Source organism: Xiphophorus maculatus, chromosome 9, assembly GCF_002775205.1.
Source record: "Xiphophorus maculatus strain JP 163 A chromosome 9, X_maculatus-5.0-male, whole genome shotgun sequence".
NCBI lineage: Eukaryota > Metazoa > Chordata > Actinopteri > Cyprinodontiformes > Poeciliidae > Xiphophorus > Xiphophorus maculatus.
In genome coordinates, this window is record NC_036451.1 from 24652624 (window position 1) to 24676806 (window position 24183).

At 40.3% G+C, this 24183-nt stretch overlaps 2 protein-coding genes across 4 annotated transcripts in view; one reads left to right on the forward strand and one right to left on the reverse strand.

Moving 5' to 3' along the window:
* Positions 1-1148: 1148 nt before the first annotated feature.
* On the reverse strand, positions 1149-3454 carry nipa1 (non imprinted in Prader-Willi/Angelman syndrome 1). Its single transcript, XM_023340228.1, has 5 exons — positions 3324-3454; positions 3146-3193; positions 2970-3060; positions 2336-2493; positions 1149-1675 (listed from the first exon to the last, which is right to left on the reverse strand). Exons 1-5 carry the CDS (start codon positions 3445-3447, stop codon positions 1167-1169), a joined length of 930 nt encoding a protein of 309 aa, XP_023195996.1. The 5' UTR covers positions 3448-3454; the 3' UTR covers positions 1149-1166.
* A 694-nt stretch (positions 3455-4148) lies between these two features.
* LOC102234699 (E3 ubiquitin-protein ligase HERC2) overlaps positions 4149-24183 on the forward strand; it is a 66988-nt gene continuing 46953 nt past the window's right edge. For all 3 annotated transcript variants that reach the window (XM_023340126.1, XM_023340127.1, XM_014470785.2), the window contains exons 1-15: positions 4149-4250; positions 7098-7206; positions 8951-9044; positions 9144-9275; positions 12279-12501; positions 14000-14100; positions 16736-16877; positions 17409-17513; positions 17607-17778; positions 20259-20432; positions 21037-21225; positions 21697-21848; positions 23329-23486; positions 23608-23721; positions 23804-24055. In XM_023340126.1, coding sequence (XP_023195894.1) covers positions 7135-7206; positions 8951-9044; positions 9144-9275; positions 12279-12501; positions 14000-14100; positions 16736-16877; positions 17409-17513; positions 17607-17778; positions 20259-20432; positions 21037-21225; positions 21697-21848; positions 23329-23486; positions 23608-23721; positions 23804-24055 — 2080 coding nt within the window. In that variant the 5' untranslated portion in view covers positions 4149-4250; positions 7098-7134. The remainder of the gene's footprint in view (positions 4251-7097; positions 7207-8950; positions 9045-9143; positions 9276-12278; positions 12502-13999; positions 14101-16735; positions 16878-17408; positions 17514-17606; positions 17779-20258; positions 20433-21036; positions 21226-21696; positions 21849-23328; positions 23487-23607; positions 23722-23803; positions 24056-24183) is intronic.

Genomic DNA, 24183 nt, shown 5'->3' on the forward strand with positions numbered 1-24183 from the left:
CTGACACCTGCTGGACATTAAAAATCCCTACAGGCAACATAGTTGACAGACTGATTTGATGACCTAGTCTATACAATAAGATTTAAGTCGTTGTATTTTATTGTGTATTGTATATTGTATTATGTCATATCTTCAGTTGAATTCAAAATATATTTGATATTATTAGACCCAGTCATTAAATAATGTGAACATGTACCAAGTGATGAAAATTTAAGTGAACGTGTTTGGAATGAGGATGCTTGTGGACTGGAATTTTATTTCCCACAAATTTTCATTCAAAAACATAAGTTTTTCCAACATTTTGAAATTTTGTCTGTTACGCTTTTTTGACAGCTTCTCCTGCTGTAAGAAAAAAAATTAAGTAAATAATACATTTATATGAAATAATTTCTAAAAAGAAACTGAGTAATTTGTAGAATGGCTGTATACCTGAGTTTATCCTGGGTGTATCTGGGACTTCATTCTGATGCCTGGCCCTACAACGCCTCAGCATTGAGGAGGTGGATTTATTTAAATAAGGCAGTTCTGTCAAACATATGCAACACTTAACCTGTGGAACATAATATGAAAGTAAACTAAGAGTCAATTTCAGCTGAGTTTGGATTCAGATAGATCAAGTAGAAACGGAAAAGAACCGGATGAAACTACAACGAAGTGATAACCAATAGCTTGTTTTCTGACGTAAGATCAAAATGGTCCCAAACCACGATACCTTTCGTTTGCCTTGAGGCTCCATAGTTGACGTTGTACCGTAAAAGATCAAGAATTCTTTTGGCAAATGCATCCCGTTGACAGATTCGCTTCCTTATAAACACAGTTTGGCGCGCCAGTGTTCAAAACAGTTCCTGTATCGGTCACGTGACTTGCTGAAAGCAATACGCGCACCAACACGGGGTTTTGTCTAAGGGCTCGACAGATGCGCCGACGCGTCGGTTGCCGGACCCATCACTACAGAACGCCATTTTGTTCCCAGACAAATCCCAGCCACTATCCGATAAAATGCTCACAATGTAATCAATGCTTTCCTCCTCACACTTATGTGGTCAAAGGTCATGGCGGAGCGTTTCATCTCACAGCTTTGGTCACTTAAAGGGGAGGTATTGCAGAGCAACAGAGTCTGTGTCCTGCAAAACAAACCTCCCCCTCGAAAAAACACCGTAACACAATCAGTCCGTCTTTTTCGGTTCCTTTTTCTCCTTCCAGGTAATCACAGCTTCCTGGGAAATTCGAAGGAGTATCACTCCCACACACACCATTGTCAGGCCGCAGAGCATGGCGAGGCCGTCGGTGAACGTGAGTCCCGTCCACTCCTTGAACAGAAGGGCAGAAGCGAAAATCACGGTGGACGTGAACGTCACGTAGTATATCGCTTCAAATATGTTGGAGCTGAAGCACTCCAAGGCCTTGTTGATGAAGAAGAACTGGATCAGTATGCTGACCGCCAGCGCCCCCAGCAGGCCAAGGAAGAGAGCCACGGCACCGACATTTGGCTGTCCTTCGCCGAACACATCAAGAGCCACCAGGCCGAGTCCTTTGCTGCTCGGGACGGTGAAGCTTCCCAGAAGCGAACATATGGCGACGTACACCATGATGTTGGACGTCCCGTGAGCTGGAGCGACCCACACGATCAGGGTGACCAGGGCCAGGACCACGAGCAGGATGTAGGTTACAAACACTGCAGGAGGAAAGAGTAGACGATGAGTGACACGGTCCGCCATGTTTCACACGCACATTAAAAAGTGTTAGCAAAAGAGAAATGTACGACAGCATATTAGGTCCATTATAGATTGAAAAAAAGAGGAGTACATTTTAAAATTAAACTCAGTTGTTGTTTTTTTTCTAGAAAATACAAGAAAATTTCTCAGATCCAAAAGTCAAATATTTGCAAGAAAAAATTTTGACTTTTCTAAAGTCAGAATTTTGGGATTAATCTGAGAATTTGAGAACAACCTTTGAAATTTTGGAGTTTCAAAATCTTTGACTTTTGAAACTCCAAAATTTCCTAAATGATTTTCTAGGCAATTTCTGATATAAATTTCAAAATTAATGATTTTTTTTTTCTTCACATTTTTGACTTTTCAAATTCAAAAATACTTTATTGACCCCAAAGGGTAATTAATTGTTCAAAGTCATATTAATTGAATTTTTTTTAAAGAGTTATTGTAGATGGTGATGGTTGTTGGCAGGAAAGATCTCCTCCTTTTCCATTTTCAAGCGCAGAAATTTGCCCGTTCTTTCTAGGAAAAAAAACCAACTTAGTTTTCTGGCAGAAATGTATTCCCTTTTTCTTTTTCTATCTACAATGGCCCTAATAACTCGGAGTATAAATTAGCACCTGGATCTGACAGTCCATCTTCAAGCTCCTGCCTTGACGTTGCCACCGCTTTAGGGGCATGAATGATGAGCACGACGGAGCCGCAGCAACAGATGATGCAGCCGAGTTTCCCCAGGACGTTTAAACGCTCCTCCAGGATCCAAGAAGCCAGGACTGCTCTGTATCCCAAGAGAACAACATTACTACAAATACAGAGTTCAAGTGGTCTCACAAAGGCCTTCCTATCAATTTCAGTTTTTCACATTGATAGATGTGCAAAGCCGGACACATCTATAATTTAAGTTTAAATAACAGCACCCTACTAAGATAGCAGAAAACCTTTGTTTTGCTAATTTCTTCTATGACATCATGCAAAATATCGCGGGATATTTTGCGACGCTATCGTGATAGCAATACTTTTGACGATAACTATTTATTACTTATTTTTTAGGAAACTGTATGCAATTATGGCCCCACAAACACAAATAGTGCTCTTAATAAATATTCCCGTTTGCAATGTGCTACTTTTGAACACCAATCACATAAAGAAGTGTGACACAAACTGCATTTTCACATTTCCAGCTGCCCTGTGCCCTCCGAGGGAACACATCACCACAGCATGATGCTGCCACCACCAATTTGGCCAGAGGCTTACCCAAACAGTACTCCAAGGGCCCCTAATGGTGTGACAATCACAGCAGGGGCCAGGTTATACGCCAGGAAATTCCCAACTTGACCAACGATCACTGAGAAAGCAGACGGGTGTGAGATCACATTTAGCTGAAAAACAAAAGCTTTCGAGGAACAAAACAGTCTTCATGTCACACTCACTGCACAGCGTTCCACTGCACCACACCACATCTGTAAGGTACGAACACCCTGCAAGACATGGACGGCTTCAGACCGCGCTGCCTGAGATTGCACTCAACTTTATAATACATTTGTTTAGTAGCGTCACCACCGTCACGTATTTTTCCGAGTCTATCTGTGCTTGCTTCTTCCCCCCTACCTTTGTCACGAGACCGCAGTATTCCCTTTTTCTGCAGGACAAATGTCGAGCCATTAATAAAGCTTGATATTACGGCTATTGCTATCCCCAGCGGAGCTCCAGTCAGCCATGAGTTATCGGCCATTGCTGTGTGCTTTGAGACCAGGGTTGCCAGATCTGATTGACCGTTTCCAGCACAAACACAATGTGAAAACACGCCCCACACAAAAAGCAGCGGGTTTTTGGTTGTCTCTTTTTTTGGACTCTTGGATCAGGGAGAGACGTATGTTTTTTTGTGGTGCTATCATGTCCTTTTAAGTCTTAAAAAAGTTGCATTGGGATTTCTGTTTTACAGTGCTGGTGTAGAGTGACATTTGATTAACCAATCACTGATGATGTCATGCTTGGCAGATTTCAGGCATTTCAAAATAGATGAATAATATAAGTGCAAAGCACGGCATTTTATTAAAATGTAAAAGTTTTTTTGCTTTTCTGTCTCACAATGACAACTAGCCCACATTTTAACAACCCTCCAAAAAGCTGTTTTTCTCACCCCAACATGCTCATAAGAAGCCCAATTTCCCAATCTGGCAACACTAATTGAGACATAAAGCGTTTCACTGAGCAACACTGCCACCCAGTGGACAGTTTTCTCTCAATCCAGGTCAACTCCGCCTCTTCAACATCCCGCCTCCACTGCAAAAGTGGCGCGTGGTTTATATTTACGCCGCTCTCCCGCGCGGGCGGAGCAGAAACTGACTGCACGCACCCCACATCGGGAGCAGCGGTGAACCAGACCTATCGCATCTAATCTAGCAGTCTGTATACGTAAATGGTTTCCATGCCTCCTTATCTGGTCCAAGACCCGTCAATCAAATCCATTATGAACGTCTTGTTAATGCAGTAAAGCAGCTGAGGGGACGAGAAGAGCTTGACGAGTGACCGCAGGTAATTTATGAATGCCTTGTCTTGGTTTGCGTTGTCTCGCAAGACTGTCCCGAACGCGGTGTTCCGCTTCCTTTTAGCGTCAGGTCTGCAGGGATTCTTGGATGACGGAAGCTAGTTGAGCAAGGGAAAGCTAGCGTTTTGTAAATGTTAGCTGGTTAGCCGGTGAATTGGTTAGCTCCCCCAGTCCCTGACTTGAAGCGTACGCTAGTTAGCGGTATAGAGCGCCCTACGGCTGCGGTGATGCTGTGTCAGAGGACGGTGTTAGCCGCTGGAGGAGTCTGCTGTCACACTTGCTAGCAAGCGAAAACCACCGTGCCTGTGCTAGCATTCACAGCTTTCCTGTTTTCATGCAGGCTCATAGCTGCATAAATTCCTGGCCTTAAATCACGGGGATATTCATGAAGCGGTATGTCGCATAAACAGCTTAAAAGTGTCAGTGTTTTGATTAAGTTGAAGGTATTATCGCTCATAAAGTTCATACACATGAGGGCTAATAGCTTTGTGTATAGCCATATGTCAGATATAGCAAGTCCATTTAATGTTTGTTTTTTTGCTTATAGCAACATTTTTGACCCGTGTCAGGTGTTCCTGTATGCATAACTGTCATTGAATACTGATGTGATGCCGTCCAGTGTTTTCACAACAAATGATAAATCCTCCCAGTTGTTTACACCGGTGTGATAATATGTCATGGCCTTTGAGTGTTAGCTCAGGGTTGCCAATTCTCACTCTTATCCACATAAGTCTCACTCCTAATAGGGAAAGTGCCTACACTTAAAAGAAAAACTGTTTTTTTTTTCTTCCCCACCCAAATTACTGTTTGTGTTTGTGGAAATGTGGTTTTTGTTGGACTATTCTATTTAAAGGTCCGGCGCTTCTGAAAGAACCTGAATACATCACAGTTTCCCCCCCCCCCCCCTCTGTATTAGTATTTTCTCAAGTTGAAGTCATGAGTGTAAGATCTTGGGATCCTTTTTAGAACTTGAACTTAAAAACAAATCTGATAACCCTGAAGCACATTTGTGATACAGACTGGAGTTGCTCAATGTATCATATTGCAGTTGTCATTGCACTATCAATTTGTGCAATATCACAAAAATAACAAACTCCTCGGACGCAATGTTTATTTGGTTATTATATTTCAAGCGCTACCCACTGAAAATCTGCGTGCCAATAATATTTTTGGCCTCCTTTGTAGAGGTTTGATGCCTTCAATTGTTTTCATTTTTGCAATACTCAATAATGATACAGAATATGCACATTTTAATAATATTGTTCAACCCTCAATTTATTATTTTTTTTAACAAACTAGGGATGCACTATATATCGCCATCAACATCTGTATCGGTTGATGTTGGTTATTTTTTAACATATCGTCTCAATAAGTAAAACTGTGCCGATACTAACAACTGATGTTTATTTCCATCTTGTTGCTGTTTATGTTTGTGTTTTAGGGAGGGGTTTGGTCATGTGGTATTTGTGTGGTTTGTGACAGTAATGAAGCGCAGAATTGTGGGGGTGTTTTAACTGAAGCAGCGTCAGCGGTGTGGTCATTTATTCACGTCATTGAAATGTATATAATTCTGGTTTTTGACCTCAGCTGCAATATTAATATCGGATATCAGCCCTAATTTTCATGTCAGAGGACCCCTATAATAAGCACTACCTAGAAATGGATAAAAGCATTATGCCAGTTGTTGATGCGCTTTGAGTTTCCGTATTACCACTGCTTGATTGAAACGCTTGGATACTTGATAATAGTAAAGAGTAGTCAAGGCATTTCTCACCTTCGCCAATTCGTACCCTTGTTCGTAACTACATGCTGCTGTTTCCTCCCCCTATTTGTCCATTTTCTTCATGTAAAGAAACCGATTTGTTGGGGTGCCGTGATACCGTCTTAAGGAGGCCTTATTCCTTGACACAGCCGCCGCAGGTTCGAATCCTGGCCTGGTGACTTTTGCCTTGTCTTCCCTCTCTCTCTCATTACCTTCTTTCCTGTCTGAGTACTTTCAAATAAAGGGCACTAGAGCCAAAAAAACAACAACAAAAAAAACATTTGTTTGCACATATTTAAGCCTGTTTTTTTTGTTGTTTTTTTTAGTTTAGATTTATTTGTGTTTAAACGAATTATAAAAGTATGGCCATTAAAAAAAAAATCTAATAAAAATATACATGTAACATTCTTAAAAGCTTAAAATTATACCCTCCTTTTTTTCAGCTCTCTCTCTGTTCCCCAATTTGACCCTTATGACCTCTGATCCAACCAGAATGGACCTCCAGACTATAGTGTGACATTTCCCTAGCAATATACTAGAGGAGATGATAGAAATGTACTTTTAAATTGGCATGTGTCAAAGTGTGCATGAAAGGTCTCCATGGCGACTGTGAAGTAGTGTATTGAAACGTCTGGTGACGAACCAACGAACATTGGTTTGTCATGAACAGTGAGTTTCTGATTCCTAGTTGTCCGCTAGGAATCGCGTCTCTTGATGAAACGTCCTTTAAGACCTTTTTATTGAGGACAAACGTCTTCGCCTTCCTTTGAAAGCTGGTAGTCCTCTCTGCGTCATCCTTCTGATGATTAAGCTGTTGTGTCCTCCTTGTCCTTCTGTCCAAAATTATTAGTGTTCCCACCAGCAGACTTCATCAGTAAGCTGACTTGCTACATCTGAATATTTCAGGCTGATGTTGTCCAAACATCTGTCGGTCGTTACTCAGCTGTTCAGAGGACGCCTCGTACTTTGAGGAAGCATAGACTCCCAAAGTGAAGAGAGTGGAATAAGCATGCAAATTAAATATTTCATTAATATACGTTTCATGTGTAACGGAGCTCTTCGCGTGTTGCAGGTTGGCTGCGTTTGCAGCCAGGAGAGAAGACGGGAAGATGCCTTCTCCGTCTTTCACCCTGGACGCCCAGCTGAGATTTCATGACAAATGGCTGAAAATAGACTTACAGGTATGTAACCGTGGCGAGGCACTGATCGCACAGATCGCCGGATTCGTCTTGAGTAACTTTGTCGATATGGCTGCTCTGTGCCATTTTTTAAAATGACCGCACGGTCAGATTTGTTTCCCTTAAACCTCATTATTCTGGTAAACAATCAGTGGATGATGTCCAGAACGAATTGATTATTACATAATAATCAACATGTCTGATTGTCATGTTAGAAGTTGTACTTGTCCAGTTCTGATTAGCTCCTGCAGCAACGCGCTCCTGGCCCGATAGTTTTACTGGCATTCCGGGTTACGATTTGACAGGAGGGGGGGCATTGAATTAAATTCCAGCAACATAATTTGATGGTGAAATATTGAATAAATCACAACCTTTTGAAGTAAAATGTTCCAGCGTAAAAATAAACTTCATGTAAACAATAATATGTGTAAGCCTGTGAATCAATTAGTCGCGTGATAAATTGAAATGAGCTTGGTGTGTTTTTTGAAGGGCAATTTTGTTTGCAGAGACTCTATAATCATTTTATTCATGGATTTGGTTGTGTGTGTTTTTATTTGATGTTTTTGGTTGTTGTGTTTTGGATATTTAAAATATCTTCCACTTCCAGTGTGAAGTGTTTGTTACAAAATCAAAGTTCATTAGTCTTTGAGAGGCTGAACTTTGCATTATTGTGCCATTACATCGCTAGAAAATGGTCTCAAAGCAACAATACTATCGTTTATCGCATAATAAACTGTAAACGATAATATCGCAGGTATTTCTGGGACAATTTATCATTCAGCAAAACTTGTTATTGTGACAAGTTTAATTATTTAAGTGACTTGTTGCCATACTGTCTGAAACTCTTACTCTAATTGATTAGGGTGTTACACAATAAGTTTTTTATAGTATTTAACTTTCACAATATTCAAAACCTTTCTAACGGTAACGTGTCCGCTAACTCACAGCTTAAGAGCTAAACGCAATGAAGTACAGAAATCTTTCCGTAATGCATTCAGCCTTTCTGTTACCTATGAAAAGTCTTGCTCTCTCTCACCGACTTGGCAGGATAAACTGTTGGTCATAAAACTTTTAAATAATTTTGACGTTTCTGCCTGGTTTCTCACCATTCAGGACCAAACGGATAAAAATCATCTGATTCCAGACACCGTCCCATTTCTGGGTTCATCTCCAGTCGTTATGTTGTAACGTCGAGAAATCCTAGTTGACATAAACATGAAATAAATGACGGCTTCAAAGTTGGCAGTAAATTAAGTTAATTATACGTAAGCCTAATTAACTTAACGGTTAAGCAGTCAGTTAACCGCGTGATAAATTCAAATGAACTTGATAATGTCCATTCTGATGATTAATATCTTTTCAAGGGCGATATAATTTACAGAAACATCATTTCCATCAATCCATTTTATTTATGGGTTTGGTTGTCTGTAGTTTTTATTTATTATTTTTGGTTTTTGTGTTTTATTTTGGATATTTAAAATGTCTTCAAGTTCCAGTGTGGATTGTTTCTTACAAAATTAAAGTTGATTGGCCTTTGAGAGGACAAACTTGCTTTATTATACCATTAAAAGTATATTGGTTGAAAACGGTCTCCAAACGACAATATTATCATTTATCGCAACAATTGCTGTGTCAATTTATCGTCCAGGAACATTTGTTTGCATGTTTGCCTGTTTATGTGGTGTTTTTTTTTTTTATTTAATTAATATATTTTAAAATTTTTGTATTACCTCTCCACCTTTGGTAGCGGGCTTTCTCCGCTGAAGGACTGAGTGAGATGTGGAATGAGATGGTGAAAGATGAAGAAATAACTTTCAACGGGGAAGAATCGGCTCACACAGGTATGGCTCCGTCACGTTAAGGCCAGATTGACTCATGTTTACGTATCAATGCCGTCTGCGTTTGTTTCTCATCATTCTCAATATTTTTGGATATTCTAGAAGATTGCACTGATTGTTTCGGCGGTCAGAAGAAAGATGAGCCCGGCGACAAAGAGAAGAAAGAAGAGGAGGAGACGCCGACGTCCGCTCATCACGCCATCATCGAGACCTGGGATTGGGGACGGCAGCCAGGTAGAAATGTTTTTTGTTTTCTTTTTTTTCATTTGGGATTTCTTCTGGGATTTCCTAAAACCTGATTGGTGGGTGTGACATGACGCTGCTGATTGGGCACCCTTCAAAGCGTATCTAACATTACGCACGATGGCCAAACCATATTAACAACGTTACTGTCTTTCAAATGCAACATATGTTCCCATTAGGTTCTCACAGGCTTGAATTGAAAATGCATCCTACTTGGCCTTCCTTAGGTTATTTTCCCTTCTTCCTCTTCCTCCCTCTACTTTAGACTCTCATCTCTAGTTTTACTTCACTCCTGAAACCAGTGCAGCATGCCGTAACCAGCATCGCAGCCAAACAGGCAGGGGCTGGAGGTGTTTATTCTTTTTTTCAGAACAAAGTGAATTTGAACATTTTGTGATATTTAAACTCATTCCACAAATGTAGGCTATGTTGGTGGCTTTTATTTTGCCATGGTGGTGTGCTACGATCAGTTACATGCAGAGCAGGGGTGTTCAACTCATTTTCACTTTGGACCAAGTCTTGTTTAGTACAAGTAAGAAAGTTTTTGACAATTTTTGAGAAAAATCTGCAATAAACTCCCAATTATGCATTAGCACAAAATAGTGTGGGGATTTGTTGATTTTTGCGTGAATTTCCATGATAATTCTCAAGAAGCTGGTATAGACTGATTGGTAAACAATCTAGAGGGCCACGTAAAAAGCTATGGCGGGCCGGATTTGGCCCACGGGCCTTGAGTTTGACACGTGATGTAGAGCAAACCCTGGAGTTAGATGATGATGATTGTGACTTCTGTTTCCAATCGGTCCCGTTTCCCCGCTGAGCATCTCGTTGTTTTTGCGCCTTCCTGATTCCGAGTGGGGTAACGGATACCCTGCTGACCACGGCTCGTTTCACAACACCTAAATGTCGACCACATCCAGAGCACGCTCGCCGTTTCAACACACCACTGACGCTCTCTGTTTATCTGTCTGACTTTGCAGATGAGCGTGTGTTTTGCTGGCGCGTCGCTCGTGGAAACTCTGAAATGACAACTTGCACTCTGCCGTTCCGAGTGGTTATTTTTACCCCGCAGAGCGTAGTCTTAGCGGGCCCTACGGCAGACTCCAGATGGGGAGGGGGTGGAGGCGAGTGTGTGTTTATTCGAGGAACTGGGTGGGACGGTGTTTTGGATAGAGGAGATAACCGTTGCCGAGGGGCGCAGACGGCCTTGTCTGCCTACCCGGAGAGCGCGGGGTTTATTAGCAGCCATATAGCTGTTTGTCATTTTATTGATGGCGCCTAAGTCTGATATTGCAGCGAGTGTAACCGGATCCATCAGCGCTCCGTTATCGATGCCTGTAGTTCAAGCGGCACACTTCCTGCTCTCCTATTGTGTGCTCAGATATGTGGAACATGTTTGTGTCAGCAGATGCGGCTCACATCTAAGCCCCTCGTATTGAAATCAGATCAGCGACGGGTAGCATCGTTCCGAATCCACGGGAAGGACACACAGTGCCTTCTGAAAGTATTCACGCCGATTGAACTTTAACATTTTGTCCAGTTACAGCGAGCGTTTTATTGGGATTTTATTTGATCGACCAAAGCCTGTCGCATTAAGCAATGAATCAATTAATCGCATGATAAATGAATGAGTTTTTTTTTTTTTTGAAGAGCAATTTTGTTGACAAACATTATAATCCATTTAATTTATGATTTTGGTTGTTGGGTTTTATTTTAGATATTTAAAATATCTGCCTATTTCAGTGTGGAGGATTCTGCAGAAAACTAAAGTTTATTGGTCTTTAAAGAAGGCAACCTTGCTTTATTTTATCATTATCAATATAATTACTTGAAAATTGTCTTGAAATGACAATATTATCGTTTATCGCAATAATTACTGGGACAATTTATTGTACATCACAATGTGTTATTATGACAGGCCAGATAGACTAAAGCAAAGTAGTGCATAGTTGTGAAGTAGCAGGAACTTTCCAAATCTTTTTCTTTAAAAATACGATTCTTAAAAGTGTGATGCATTCACCCCTCTTCACTCTGATACCCTTAAATTAAACCCAGTGTGACCAGTTACCTTCATTAGCCTCCTAATTATTAAATAGTCTGAGTGTAACATAATCTCAGTAATATCTGATATTTATTAGAGATGCATCAGTCTTACGTTATCTGTATCAGTCCCGATATTGACAAAAATTCTATCGTTATTGGTGACGATGTACCTGATTGATCCATTCAGTCTACGTAGTTCTATGCTTAGAGCTGGGAGCGATGCCAGGCTCTATTATTTATTTTGTGTTATATTTAGAATTACTAATCGCTAAACCGTCTAAAACATTTGAAAAAAGGTTTGTTGCAGTTTCTATTTACATGTTTATACATTTGACCAAGCTTTTGAAGCTTATTGGTGTATTTATGTTTGCTGCACTGGTGCAGAGTTATCAAATAAATGTGTAATTCAGTACATTTATGTCTGTGTTTAATAAAAAAAAAAAAAAAAGAAACATTTGAAGTCAATTTAGCGCAGTTTTTCTGTATCGGATCGGTATCGATTGATGCTAAACCTCAGATATTGGTATCAGAAGTGAAAAAAGTTCATCCTTAATGCTTGTGATTGTGAAGCCTTACTTGTAATGTGAAAAAGATCAAGTGGTCTCTGTAGTTTTCAAGCCACTGCATTCGTCCTGTCTTTACTCTGTCTCTAGCAGGTAAAGCTATCTATGTCTTTAGCAGAGTATAGTTTGGCTACATGTCTGGACATCAGAACACAGATGACTTTAGCGGGTCTCTTGCGACCTCGGTCAGTTTAGCTTACATACGGCTTAAATAGATTTCACCCATGCTACATTGGAGCATCTCATCTTCCTGTGCTGTGCTGCACTGTGGGCGTGTAGAAGTTTCTGTTGAAATACCCCAAACAGTGCAACATTGATTATTCTGTTGGTGTGTTACCGTTGCGGTGTTTTGTTTTTCCTTCTAATGTTCCCTTTCTTGCATGCTCAGATGAGACGGAGCTCAAAGACTGTCTGCTGGTTCTGGTCGAGGACCAGCAGAAACTCTCTGCACAGATGGCCAAAAGCACCCTGTCCGCCCAGCGCCTGCGCCAGCGGTTGGTCATCCTGGAGCGCTACCTCATCTCTCTCAGCCACAGCATGATGGAGGAGAAGTACAAGGTCCGTTGGAAGATGCCCCCCAGCCAGCCTCTGACTGCTACTGACAATAAGAGGTACGCCTCATAAAGCCCTGTGGATGCTTGGTGCCAAATGAATAGATTAGATGAATGAAAGAAACCTTATGCTTATTTTTTGTTTATTTTTATGTAATGGTCCATTCTATATTACATGCTCTGTATTCACATTTTGACCTCCTAGCACTTAATTTACTTAACTCTATTTTCATTTATTGTGACAGAGAGATATTTTGTCTCTGCTGGAGTTTCTGCGCTTCTCTAAAGCTACTGTAGTGTTTTGACAACATGCAGCTTTCATATTGGTTTCAGACTATTTATTTAATGCAACACACAAAGCTACAGTCTTTAAAAAACTCACTACTTGTTCCTGGTGTCCATATTTTAAACTAGGCAGTTTGGTGAAGTGCTAGGCTAATGTTAGCATGTGTTCTCTCTCTCTCTCTCTCTCTCTCTCTCTGTCTCTCTCTCTCTGTCTCTCTCTCTCTCTATATATATATATATATATATATGAGACTTGTTGATGAGGTTTGCAATGTACAGGGTTTAACTGGATTATTAGTCCACCTTTTCTTAACTTTTAAACTTAGCACTTTATGTTGAATGTCATTAGATGCAATGACTAGTGACACACTGACAGACCAGAAGCTGCAGCAGCCAGTAGAGTCTCTCTTTTACTATTAAAACCCAAATTCATTAGATCAAAGGTTTTGCAAGCTGTACTCATAGAAATTTGGCCTCGGGTTTTAAAACCTGCCCGTGTAAAACACAAACCCACATCGCACTAAATCAGCAGATATTAGGAGTTGAAGTTTGTTAGGGAGTCTGATAGCGGCCATTAAAACACAAAGGGAAAAAAAAACAAAGCACAAGCCGACACCTGGAGTCAGGTTGGAACCTCTCTGTTACAGTCGGTACATTCAGGATTTCCACACTAAGACACATTACATGTTCTGTAAGTTTCCATGCAACACAGTGGCCCTGAGTTGAGCTGCAGCTTAATGCTGTGCACTTTTTGTGGAAGCTTCTAATTTTAAAAGTTTAAATCTGCTTTGTTTCTTTCCAAATTCTCGCTAAATATTTAGATTTTACCTTAATTTTAAATGAAGTAGAAAGGACCTTAATTAATGTCTGTTTTTAATAGATGTGGTTACTACCCAGAAGCCAAAACATGAACTCCTAAACTAAATCTGTCACATTGAAGACAAATAAACAAGTACTTTCTTGTGACTGCTCATGTGACACAAAAAGCTCCCAAGACTAATAGTAGAGCGACTCTGCTTTCCTCCACTTTCTCTAATTCTGAACCTTATAATGGAGCAAAGCCACAGTATTTGTCCCTCTTTTTGGCTGTTATTTAAAGGTGACCTTTAATAAGCTCCCCATCTTTATGATGCGCTATAAAACTGATAAATGTATCCCCGAAGAACCCAAAGGCTGAAACGGTTTAATCAGAATATGGTAAAAGATGATGTTTTCCCCAGTTTGTGGTGAAACCACAGTCATTCTTTCTGTCCATCTCTTGTCTTTATTCAAGTCCTCGTCCTGCCAGTAAAGGTGTGGAAGGCCTGGCCCGAGTCGGCTCCAGGGCGGCGCTCTCCTTCGCCTTTGCTTTCCTGCGCCGGGCGTGGCGGTCAGGTAAGAACGCCTCGGTGCGGACGGGGCTCCGTTCGTCTGTGGCGGGGAACATTTCTGCTGTCACCAGGTTGAAGAAGCTTCACTGAGCAGCTGCTAATAAGTGACAAATCACTGGAGAGTAAACAGACACATTTCATAATAGCATGATCTGACCTCAGTTTGTTGTTACTACTTGCTGAATAAGTGGTGGAAGACAATGTATATGAATTTAGAGGTCTTTAGCTGTTTTATGACCGACTCATTGGTTAAAAGGCAAACTGGGTTTGTTCCCATTAATCCTGTTGTAATCTATGAAGAAACAAGTCAATTTAAATGACATTTAGCCAAGAGTTACAGTAGCACCTTTGATGATTAAAATAGTTATGACTTTTTAATTGGCAATATTCCACATATTAGTGGAAATGGATGTTATAGCAGCTCCCCAGCACTTGAATCACTCAGCCAGTCTCGACGGGTGAATTTAGCGTTTTATTTCCTTTGATGAAGATTTGCCATGATCATCACAGTCACCACAGTTATCTCTGTCTCCGTGAAAACATAAACGTATACAAATATTAGAATACAAAACGTAAACTTACAATACAAATAACAAAACAAAACGTACCTCACTGCTTTCACTGGGGAACACCAAGTGTTGAATTCTTTGTGCCAAACATCTTGACAGTTCAAGTCATTCATTGGCACAGTGACTCTACCAGCTTTTATAGGGCCTGTCCTCATTAGGTACGGCAGCCCATGAGGTACATACAAAAAAAAAACCAAAACGTTACAAAGTGCAAATACCATTAAACAAAACAAAATATAAACCACCAACAATGCTAATCAAAACAGACAAACGTCCATAAACAATCTGCGACTTAATTAATTTAGAAAATTCACTTTGAATAATTTACTTTAAATAGTCTAGAAATGTAAATTATTTAGCCAATTTATTTTAAATAGCTCACTATCCATTACAGTTGTAATTTTTGACCCTGTATAGATTGAATTAAAGTTAAATATGTGTGCCCAGTTCTTGCTTTTAAAAGCCCCAGGTGAATCTAAGGGTACATTCACAATAGCCTGTTTGGTCCACTTTAATCAAACTCTAGTTAGTTTGCCTAGAAAGTCTTATTTGTTTGGGGAGGTCGGAATGTGCAATCAAACTCTGATGTGCTAAAAACTATAGCGCAATGCATTGTGGGTAAATATAATCAAATGTGTGCGTGTATCGCTAGAGGGAGAAATTGCTTGTACTCTTTTTGCCAAAGACTGAAGGGAAATCCTACAACTGCTAAAATCTGATTGCACTCCATTTTTGTTCACATTTCTCAGAGAAGGAAGTTGCGCTCATGTCTTCTTCAGAGGTTTTTGTTTCATTTTCTTCAGTAGATCTTGATGCAGCGCCACCACTGGTGAGGAGGGGAACAGGTTTTTCAAAGAGTTTGGATCGTTAGACGCAGTGCGGCGCGAAAACGAAGCGCACCTGCTGAAAATGTAGCAAGCGTTGCAATTTTGGTCCCGAATCAAACTGAGTCTACCGGACTGTCGGGTGTGAAAACATGGATTCCAACGAGAGCCTGTAAACTTCTGAGCTGAACTGTACGTTTTCTTTAAATTATGGTGGTACGCTCTAGTTTGAGGCTTTCACATTGGCTGGAAGTTGATTGGCTGAGGCTGAAGGACATGAGCAGGCTCCATCACGTCTCCTTAATACAGTGTTTCTCAATTCCAGTCCTAAGGCCCCCCTGCCCTGCATGTTTTAGGTGTTTCCCTGCTGCCACACACCTGGATTGAATCTATGGGTGATTAACGGGCTTCTGCAGTACTTGATGCCTGCAGAAGAGGTAATGCAATCATTTGGATCAGCTGTTGTGAAATAGAGGCACATCTAAAAGCACAGCAGGGTGGCCTGAGGACTGGAATTGAGAAGCACTGCCTTAATATCACTTTTCACACTTCCTTGTGGTTAACCAGTGGCAGCCTTACAATAAAAAAAACAATTACATTGTCAACTCATTTTTCTAGTGAGTTTAAAAGACCCCCACACCCAAACTGTACCTCTGTTAAATCAACATGTTGAATTCACCCAATATCCTTTGAATAAAAGGCCACGGCCTTCATTTCCACCTCTCATTGTTAGCTTTGTGAGATGAGATGCTGTTGTTTCATGTGTTAGGCTGAGAGCTGCTTGTCTGCAGGGACTGGGTGGGAACAAAGGGGCGGCCTCTTCCTGTAACATGAGAGAAACTAACGCACACACACGCATCGTTAAACCTATGGTTCTCATTTCAGCAGTAATTCTGGAATACATAGTGAGAACAACAAAAAGCTTTTAAATTTTCTCAAAAAGCACACTATTTTTTTAGTCCCAGTCAAATTACTATGGACTACACAAACTCACTATTCAAGATACTGTTAAAGTTAATAATAAAAAGTAGTGGCATATGTATATGTATGATTTCATCTAGAGTCCAATGATGGTTATCCTTTATTTATTGAAAGCGTGACCCTTACATGTCCAATTGTACGCACTATAAAAATGTAAATGTATATATGCTTCACTACACACTTACTAACAAGCTATAGATGTATATAAATATTTATCCATGTCTCCACAGTAAATCATATCACAAAATGTTTGTCGTTTCTGCAGGAGACGATGCAGACCTCTGCAGTGAGCTTCTCCAGGAGTCGCTGGACGCTCTGCGGGCCCTTCCTGAGGCCACCCTGTTTGACGAGGGGACTGTGTCTTCTGTGTGGCTGGAAGTCGTCGAGAGGGCCACAAAATTTCTAAGGTTGCGTTTGGTTTTGTTTTCTCTAAGCATCTCTTCTAAGCATCTGCTTATTCTATAGAGAATTACACATTTTCTGCTGTTCCTCTTCTAGTAGCTTTTTGAGTTTGCAATCAGAAAGGCATACAAAGAGCTGAATTTATATTTGTTTTAAGCTATGGAAAATTGTTTGAGAATTATTTACCTTAAAGCAGCTGATGGATGAGGGAGGAAGGAAGATTACTAGTCTGCTTCAGTCCACAATTCAGCCATGTTTGATATGTATAACATTTTTGTAACAACTGAAGGTAACGGTTAGTTGATTATGTTGTAAAATGACTGTGTCCCTGGGAAATGCATAATTGCCCTAAACCCTAAACTGACTGATTATCTTCAAGGTAAAATGACAGATCTTAAAAACATAGCAGCTTCTTTGCTGTAATGATTTACATTTTTATCTATTTTTTTTTTTTTTTTTTTTCATTCTTGGTTGTTTCATTATTTATCATGTCACTCACATGTCGTTAATAAAAGTCTTGTATGTTTTGGGCTCAGTGACGTTCATGGAAGCGCCAGCGTCAAAGGTAACATTCCTCTTCAGGACGAGCACCTCGCCCTGGCCATCCTGCTGGAGCTGGCTGTGCAGAGGGGGACGCTCAGGTAACACCACACACCCTCCCCCATGACATGATTTACTCTTCTTCTCATCTGCCACGCTGAATCGTTTCCTGGTGTCTCTCTGTGCCCCTCCAGCCAGCTGCTGTCCGCCGTCCTGCTCCTGTTGCGTTTATGGGAAAACGGCACCAGAGAGATGGACAATGAGCGCTCCACCCAGGGAACCAGCGCTCCTCTCCTGCCTCTGTTGCAGCGCTTTCACAACATACACAGCAGCAAGGAGGAGCCGCTTCCTGAGGAGGATGCTGAGGTAAGAAAAAAACACAAAAAAATCCAAACCAGCATCTAGAATAGCGGTACCGCCCCCTGGGGGCCGTTCAGAGGACGGCAGGGGGCGCTGGCGGAAAGTTTTACAAGAGGGGGGCGCTGAGATTCCTTTGGGGGGCGTTTGCTCGAAGGTAAACTTTACACCTTAAATGCACAACAAGAGACTTTGAGCAACTTGTTAAAACTGTATTGTGTAACATTAAAACATGTTTGGCTACAACCGTATCGATGGCAGCTCTTCTTCTCTTCAGTGTTTGTTAGCTTCTTGGCGCAGCTCCGCGCTCCTGCTACTGGTAGCTTAACCGCATCAGTTCAGCGTTACACCGGCTGATGACGTTGCTGTGATTCACTTGTCTGTTGTCTGATTTTCAAATATTTGGTTTTATTGAGGATTTTTGTACACATGTTTTGGTAGTGCTGTGATCATGTCAAAGCAGCAACTTATATTAAAACGTGTTTTATTGTCCGTCTGGATGCTGCCCATTTCCATGAAAGGACAATGAAACATTGCTCTTATAAACATGTGATGACTAAAATCACGATACACTCACTGCTTATCCCTCAGAAAAATGTACTAAGTTAAATAAAGAAATCCCTCCATGGGTGATTCCACTATAGACAGTGTTCATTTTATACAGTTAACATCGGCGCTGTAAGTGGTTTGAAACGGTACCACAGCACTTTTGAATGTCAACCATCAGAATACCTGGATTTTTTCCGTTGTTTTAGAACGCTTATGTCAGTCTGCTTTGTTCCATCGATACGCTTCCCGACAGCTCCGCACCGCAGGGTGTAAAAAAATAAAAATAAATTACGCGCACGTTGTACAAAACTCAGAAACAGGAGAACCGGGGCATAAAAACAGAGAATCCGACACTGAACAGTGAAAAATCAGTTAGTGGCAAATCGACGCATGATGTGAAACACATGATGATTAGGTGCCGCAGAAGGGGAATGGCATGATGAGTGAAGATTACTGGTGGTGATAAAATATCACCACCAATTCATTCCATGTTTTAATGTTGCAGAGCTCTGTCCTTTTGCAAATACTGTAGTTCAAAGTTTAAACTGGTATTGTTGTACAGTTTTTATCTGGTCATTTTGTGCAAGATTTAGCAACTAACATCAGAAAATGGCACAGAACAGGAATATTTTTTCCCACTCTGATTAGCTGCTGAAAGGCCTACAAATTTTAACTTGGATTTCCATTCATTGCATTTTTTGTAGACGCCTGTAAAAATAATTTTAATTCCCATGGCTTTTATGTTCTCTGGGAAATTAGTTTTGATGATAAATACAGAAACTACCATAAAAATCAAAACATCAACTATGATAGTAATATTAACAATAAAATAATATTCAGTGCAAAGTAGCTTACAAATTCTTTGATGGGGGGCGGTGAGGGACCGGGATAATGGACCGGGGGGCGCTGGCCCAAAAACGGTTGAGAAACGCTGATCTAGATAATTAAACCTCCAAATTTTGAAAAACGTTTGTATACCCTGGGAAATTCAAATAAAGGAAAAAGTAACTCTCAACTTTATGTGCCGATTGTTGAATAAATTAATCATCAGAATAATCGATTCACACTGATTATTCTGATGATTAATTTATGATCGGATTAAAAAATTGGCACATTTTTATAAATTTTTTTGTTTAACCACGTAAACCTTTTTTCACACATTAGAAATACCTTAATATATGCAAATGAGCAAATTCAACTGCTTTTTTTTTGAATAAGAAAATGAACATTTCCTAAAGTTCAACAATATAGCATTCCTTTAATGAACACTTAATCATTTGTAGCAAAAGATAAATCTGCAGCTAAAAAATTTAACAGTCTATCTGTTTTTTTATTTTTTAAATTTTTTATAATAATAAATGGTGTTTTGTTGGATAGGAGGTTTTTTTTAGACAAAGTGAAGCTAAAAATTCAAGTTTAGAAGTTCTGTGTAGCACATATTTACAGACAAAGAAGTTTTTTTTTTTTTTTATCTTAAATACAAAATGTATATATTTTTGTACAGTTTTGGTTTAATTGCTGCTTTAACTGTGATTTTTCACAAATTCCCTTTCTTAAGTTCTATATACTGCGGTTTACGATTAATTGATTATTAAATTAGTTATTTATTATTTCAATAATAAATTAATTACGACTAATTCAGTAAATCATTTCAGCACTAGTGGATAGTGTTACAAGATGAAAAAGACTCAAAGTTAGCTTTTAGTATTAGAAAATTGTTTTTAAAAAATGAAGTTAAGGGAACCAGAGAAATGTAAGAAAACAGATTTAGACTTTGAGCAGATAACAGGAAGGCAACGTTTGAGCTTCCGTTCTTGGATCATGCTGGGTTGGAAATGCCGTCAGCCTTTTCAGCTTTTCTAAGGTTTATTGTCCATACCGTTTAAACATATTGTGATGTGGAGCTGTAACTGGGTCTGTCCACTAAATGTAATTTCTAGATCCTGACGGCGCCGCTCAGCCCCAACGAGAGTTTCCTGCGGTACCTGACCTTACCTCAAGACAATGACCTCGCCATTGACCTTCAGCAAACGGCTGTAGTGCTCATGGCTCACCTGGACCGCTTGGCTTCTCCTTACAGCCCCCCGCACTGTAACTCCCCCTCCTCACATAAGGTGATGGCTCCTTTTTTCTTATCAATGCATTAGTCATCATCTTTCATGTAAATGATGATGTATTAATTTAGATTTAGGAAGTTTTTCTGATTTGGGGAAATGCATTAAATTCATTAGTGCTTCATGCATTTAGTGAGATTCTAGTGTTTCTTTCTCCAGTTGAGAACAGTGCAAATACAGGTGGGAAATCATGAGCAGTATTTTCAGATTTTCAATTTGTGTCAACATATCGTGCATGAAATGATTTGAATTCATCCACATTAACATTTAAGTATTAAACATGACCATCTCTACACTCCACAAACACAAAATCTTTAGTAATTTTGGTCTAGTGTCTAGTGCAAATATCTTATTACACTTAAATGTGACTTTTCAGCAAGCTCCTACATCATGCTGAAAAGTTACTTGTAAGTTAGTTTTCTTATTTCAAGTGTCCTAAGATATTTGTACTAGAGATTAGAGCAAAATTACTAGGTAAGATTTTATGTTTTTGCAGTGCAGTATGTTTGTATGCATTCTGTGTAGATTCTCCAAAGCACCAGATCCTTAGTTCTGTCTCACTATTTAAAAAAAAAAAATTATTTAAATTTTTTTTAAATTCCAGGGAACCTTGCAGGAGGTGATTGCTTGGGGCCTTTTGGGCTGGAAGCTGTATGCCAATGTCAGCGGCCCCATTCAGTGCAAGGCCCTGTCGAGCCTCGGGGTCATGCAGATCGTCTGTTCAGAAAAGGGATTCCTCATCCTCTCCAACAGCGGCGCTGTTTACACCCAGAACTACAAGAGCACAACCCTGGTCAGTTCTGCTTGGAGGTTTCCTGTTTGTAGGGCGGTTTCTGATCAACACGGTCAGAAACCATCAACGTCCCGACAGCTAAACCAGTCCCACACCATTCCTGGGTTCTGTTCAGTTCATAGGACTATGGTAGGGTTGTCATGATCTGATATTGATATCAGGAACAGTCCAATATTGGCTAAAAAAAACAAGTATTGGATTATGTCGGCCCACATGCACATCGAGAGAAGCACTCCACACCATTTAGTCCGCTCCAGCATTTTAGATTTTATTATTATTATTATTTTAGTCAGACTTGGTCAAATTTATACATACTCCCGCAAATTTATACTTGCGGGAGTATAAATCTGTTGGTTACCAATGTGACGTAGTTGTTAATGAGGTCTGGCCTATATGTATAATCAACAACACATTGACTCGTAGGATTTTTTTTATTTTTTGTACCCTTAATCTTCCCACCCCTGCTTCCAGGCTCCCATGCTGGTCCACTGCCTGAGCTCCAGGAAGATAGTGAAGCTGGCCGCTCATCCTGACGGCCAGCACTACATGGCCCTGTCATCCAACGGGGAAGTGTTTTCATGGGGCTGTGGCGATGGTGGCCGCCTGGGACACGGAGACACGACGTAAGCAACAACGAATGTTGAATGGAGGGCCCTCTAACTTGTGATATGTGATCAAATGAAGACGATAGTTGATAGGTTTATTTTGTCATAACCTGCAAAGAATCAGCCAGAGACAGAGATTAGGTTTCTTTTAATTTCTTTTCTGCAGAATAGGAGAATTGAGAACAGACGCGACGAATCGCTGTCAAACACTGTCTGGACTCAATTCTGCCAGTTCTTTCTTTGCATTTCTCTTTATTGTATAGAAAAAGGAGGTTGGGCTTCTTCACACAGTCACACAGAGAATTGACCAACCGTCTTTACATTCTGGAGCCTCCTATGGACATGCCCTTACAAGGGCATGTGACTGACCACAACTAATCAGTTACAGATGGAACTAATAACACATGAATGTTTAACGTTTTTAGCTTCTAAGCAAACATCCTAAACAAAGTTAATAACATACTACAAAAGAAAGAAAAGTTAAGTAAATATAAAAAGAAGAAGAATAGAGTAATAATATGAAAAGAATAATATGAAAGAATAATATGAAAACATAACTTGTAAAATAAACTCATGAGTAAATGAACAGGAGGATAATTTTCCTAACAATAGTAGTCTTGGGTAGAAACAGAAATGGAACTGGTTTTGTCTATTTAAAGCGGAACATGTCGCCACGGAGGCTGCAACTAAAGATTGTCTTAGTAATGGATTATTCTGACAATTATTCAGTTTATTCTATAAAAAAGTTGCCACACTCTGCAGACGTTTTTTTTTAACCACTGGGTTTTTTTAATACAATATTAGAAATATATTAAAAGATTCAAATAATCAATAAAGTCTTTTTCTTTTCATTTAAAAATAAAGATTTTTATGCCCAAAATGCAATAATATAGAATTCCTTTAGTGAAAGCTGGATCATTTGTAGCAAAGGATGAATCTGCAGCGAAAACATGATCCTTCCAACATCAGCCTGCGAAAACCTCATCCAACTTAAAATCAATACCGTGCAGGGACTGATCTTGTTGACCATTCTTCTGGATTAACCAACTTATTGGACAGCAAAAGGTCGTTGGAAATATTTCTTTAACAGAATTTGAATGAGGTGAAGCTAAAACTCCCCAACTTGGGAAGTTTTGGGTAAAATATATTTACAGGGAAGGATTTTTTACCTTAAATGACAAATGTATTTTGTATTTTTGCATGGTTTTGGCTTGGTTATTACTCTGAGCTTGTTGTTTCAGAAAATGTCACATTTTAGTCTGTATACTCCAGGTAACAATTTATCAATTACTAAATTGATGATTATTTCATTAATTGATTTATTGCGATTAATTGTTTAAGCTCTAATTGCCGCTAATGGTTTATAGCTTTGAACAAAGGGGGGATAAAAGGGCAGAAAGACAGCTGGCACTGAAGGCCTTTTAGGAAAGGTGTTGCAGTCTGTGCTGAGCTGAAATCCAATTAACCTTGCCTCATTTCAAACGACTCTTTGCTTTAGTTACCTAGAGGAGCCCACAATGATCGCCGCCTTTAATGGGAAACAGGCTGGAAAGCACGTGGTGCACATCGCCTGCGGGAGCACGTACAGCGCTGCCATCACAGCTGACGGCGAGCTCTACACCTGGGGGAGAGGGAACTACGGTCGTCTGGGTCACGGTGAGGTCACACAGATGCAGTCACTCACATTTATCCTTCTCAACATTTAGTGATGGATGTATTAGAATGCATTTTCTCTCTGTTTATATTCTGTAGTGCCTTCTCTCCTGTTTGTTTTTAGGCTCTAGTGAGGACCAGACGACCCCCATGCTAGTGACCGCTCTGAAAGGACATAAGGTTATGGACGTGGCGTGTGGGAGCGGGGACGCACAAACACTCGCTGTGACTGAAAACGGTTGGAACAAAATAGTTTTGTCTGCTGTGGCTTCAACCATTTTTGCTTCTATATTTATGTCTGTCCTCTTTGCTTTCTCCAGGCCAGGTGTGGTCCTGGGGCGACGGCGACTACGGTAAACTGGGTCGCGGAGGCAGCGACGGCTGCAAGACGCCCAAGCTGGTGGAGAAGCTGCAGGATCTGGATATAGTGAAGGTGTGCTGCGGCAGTCAGTTTTCTGTAGCCCTCAACAAGGATGGACAGGTGTACACCTGGGGGAAGGGAGACAACCAGCGTCTGGGTCATGGCACGGACGAACATGTCCGCTATCCGAAGCTGCTGGACAGTCTTCAGGGTGAGTCGCTGATGGGGAAACAAAAGAGAGTTTGGAAGGTTTAGGAAAAGAATGGTTAATGCATAAAGGGTGTCTGCGCATCCTTAAAAAGTCTTACATTTGTGTGTCTAAAACTAAGGCCTTGAAAT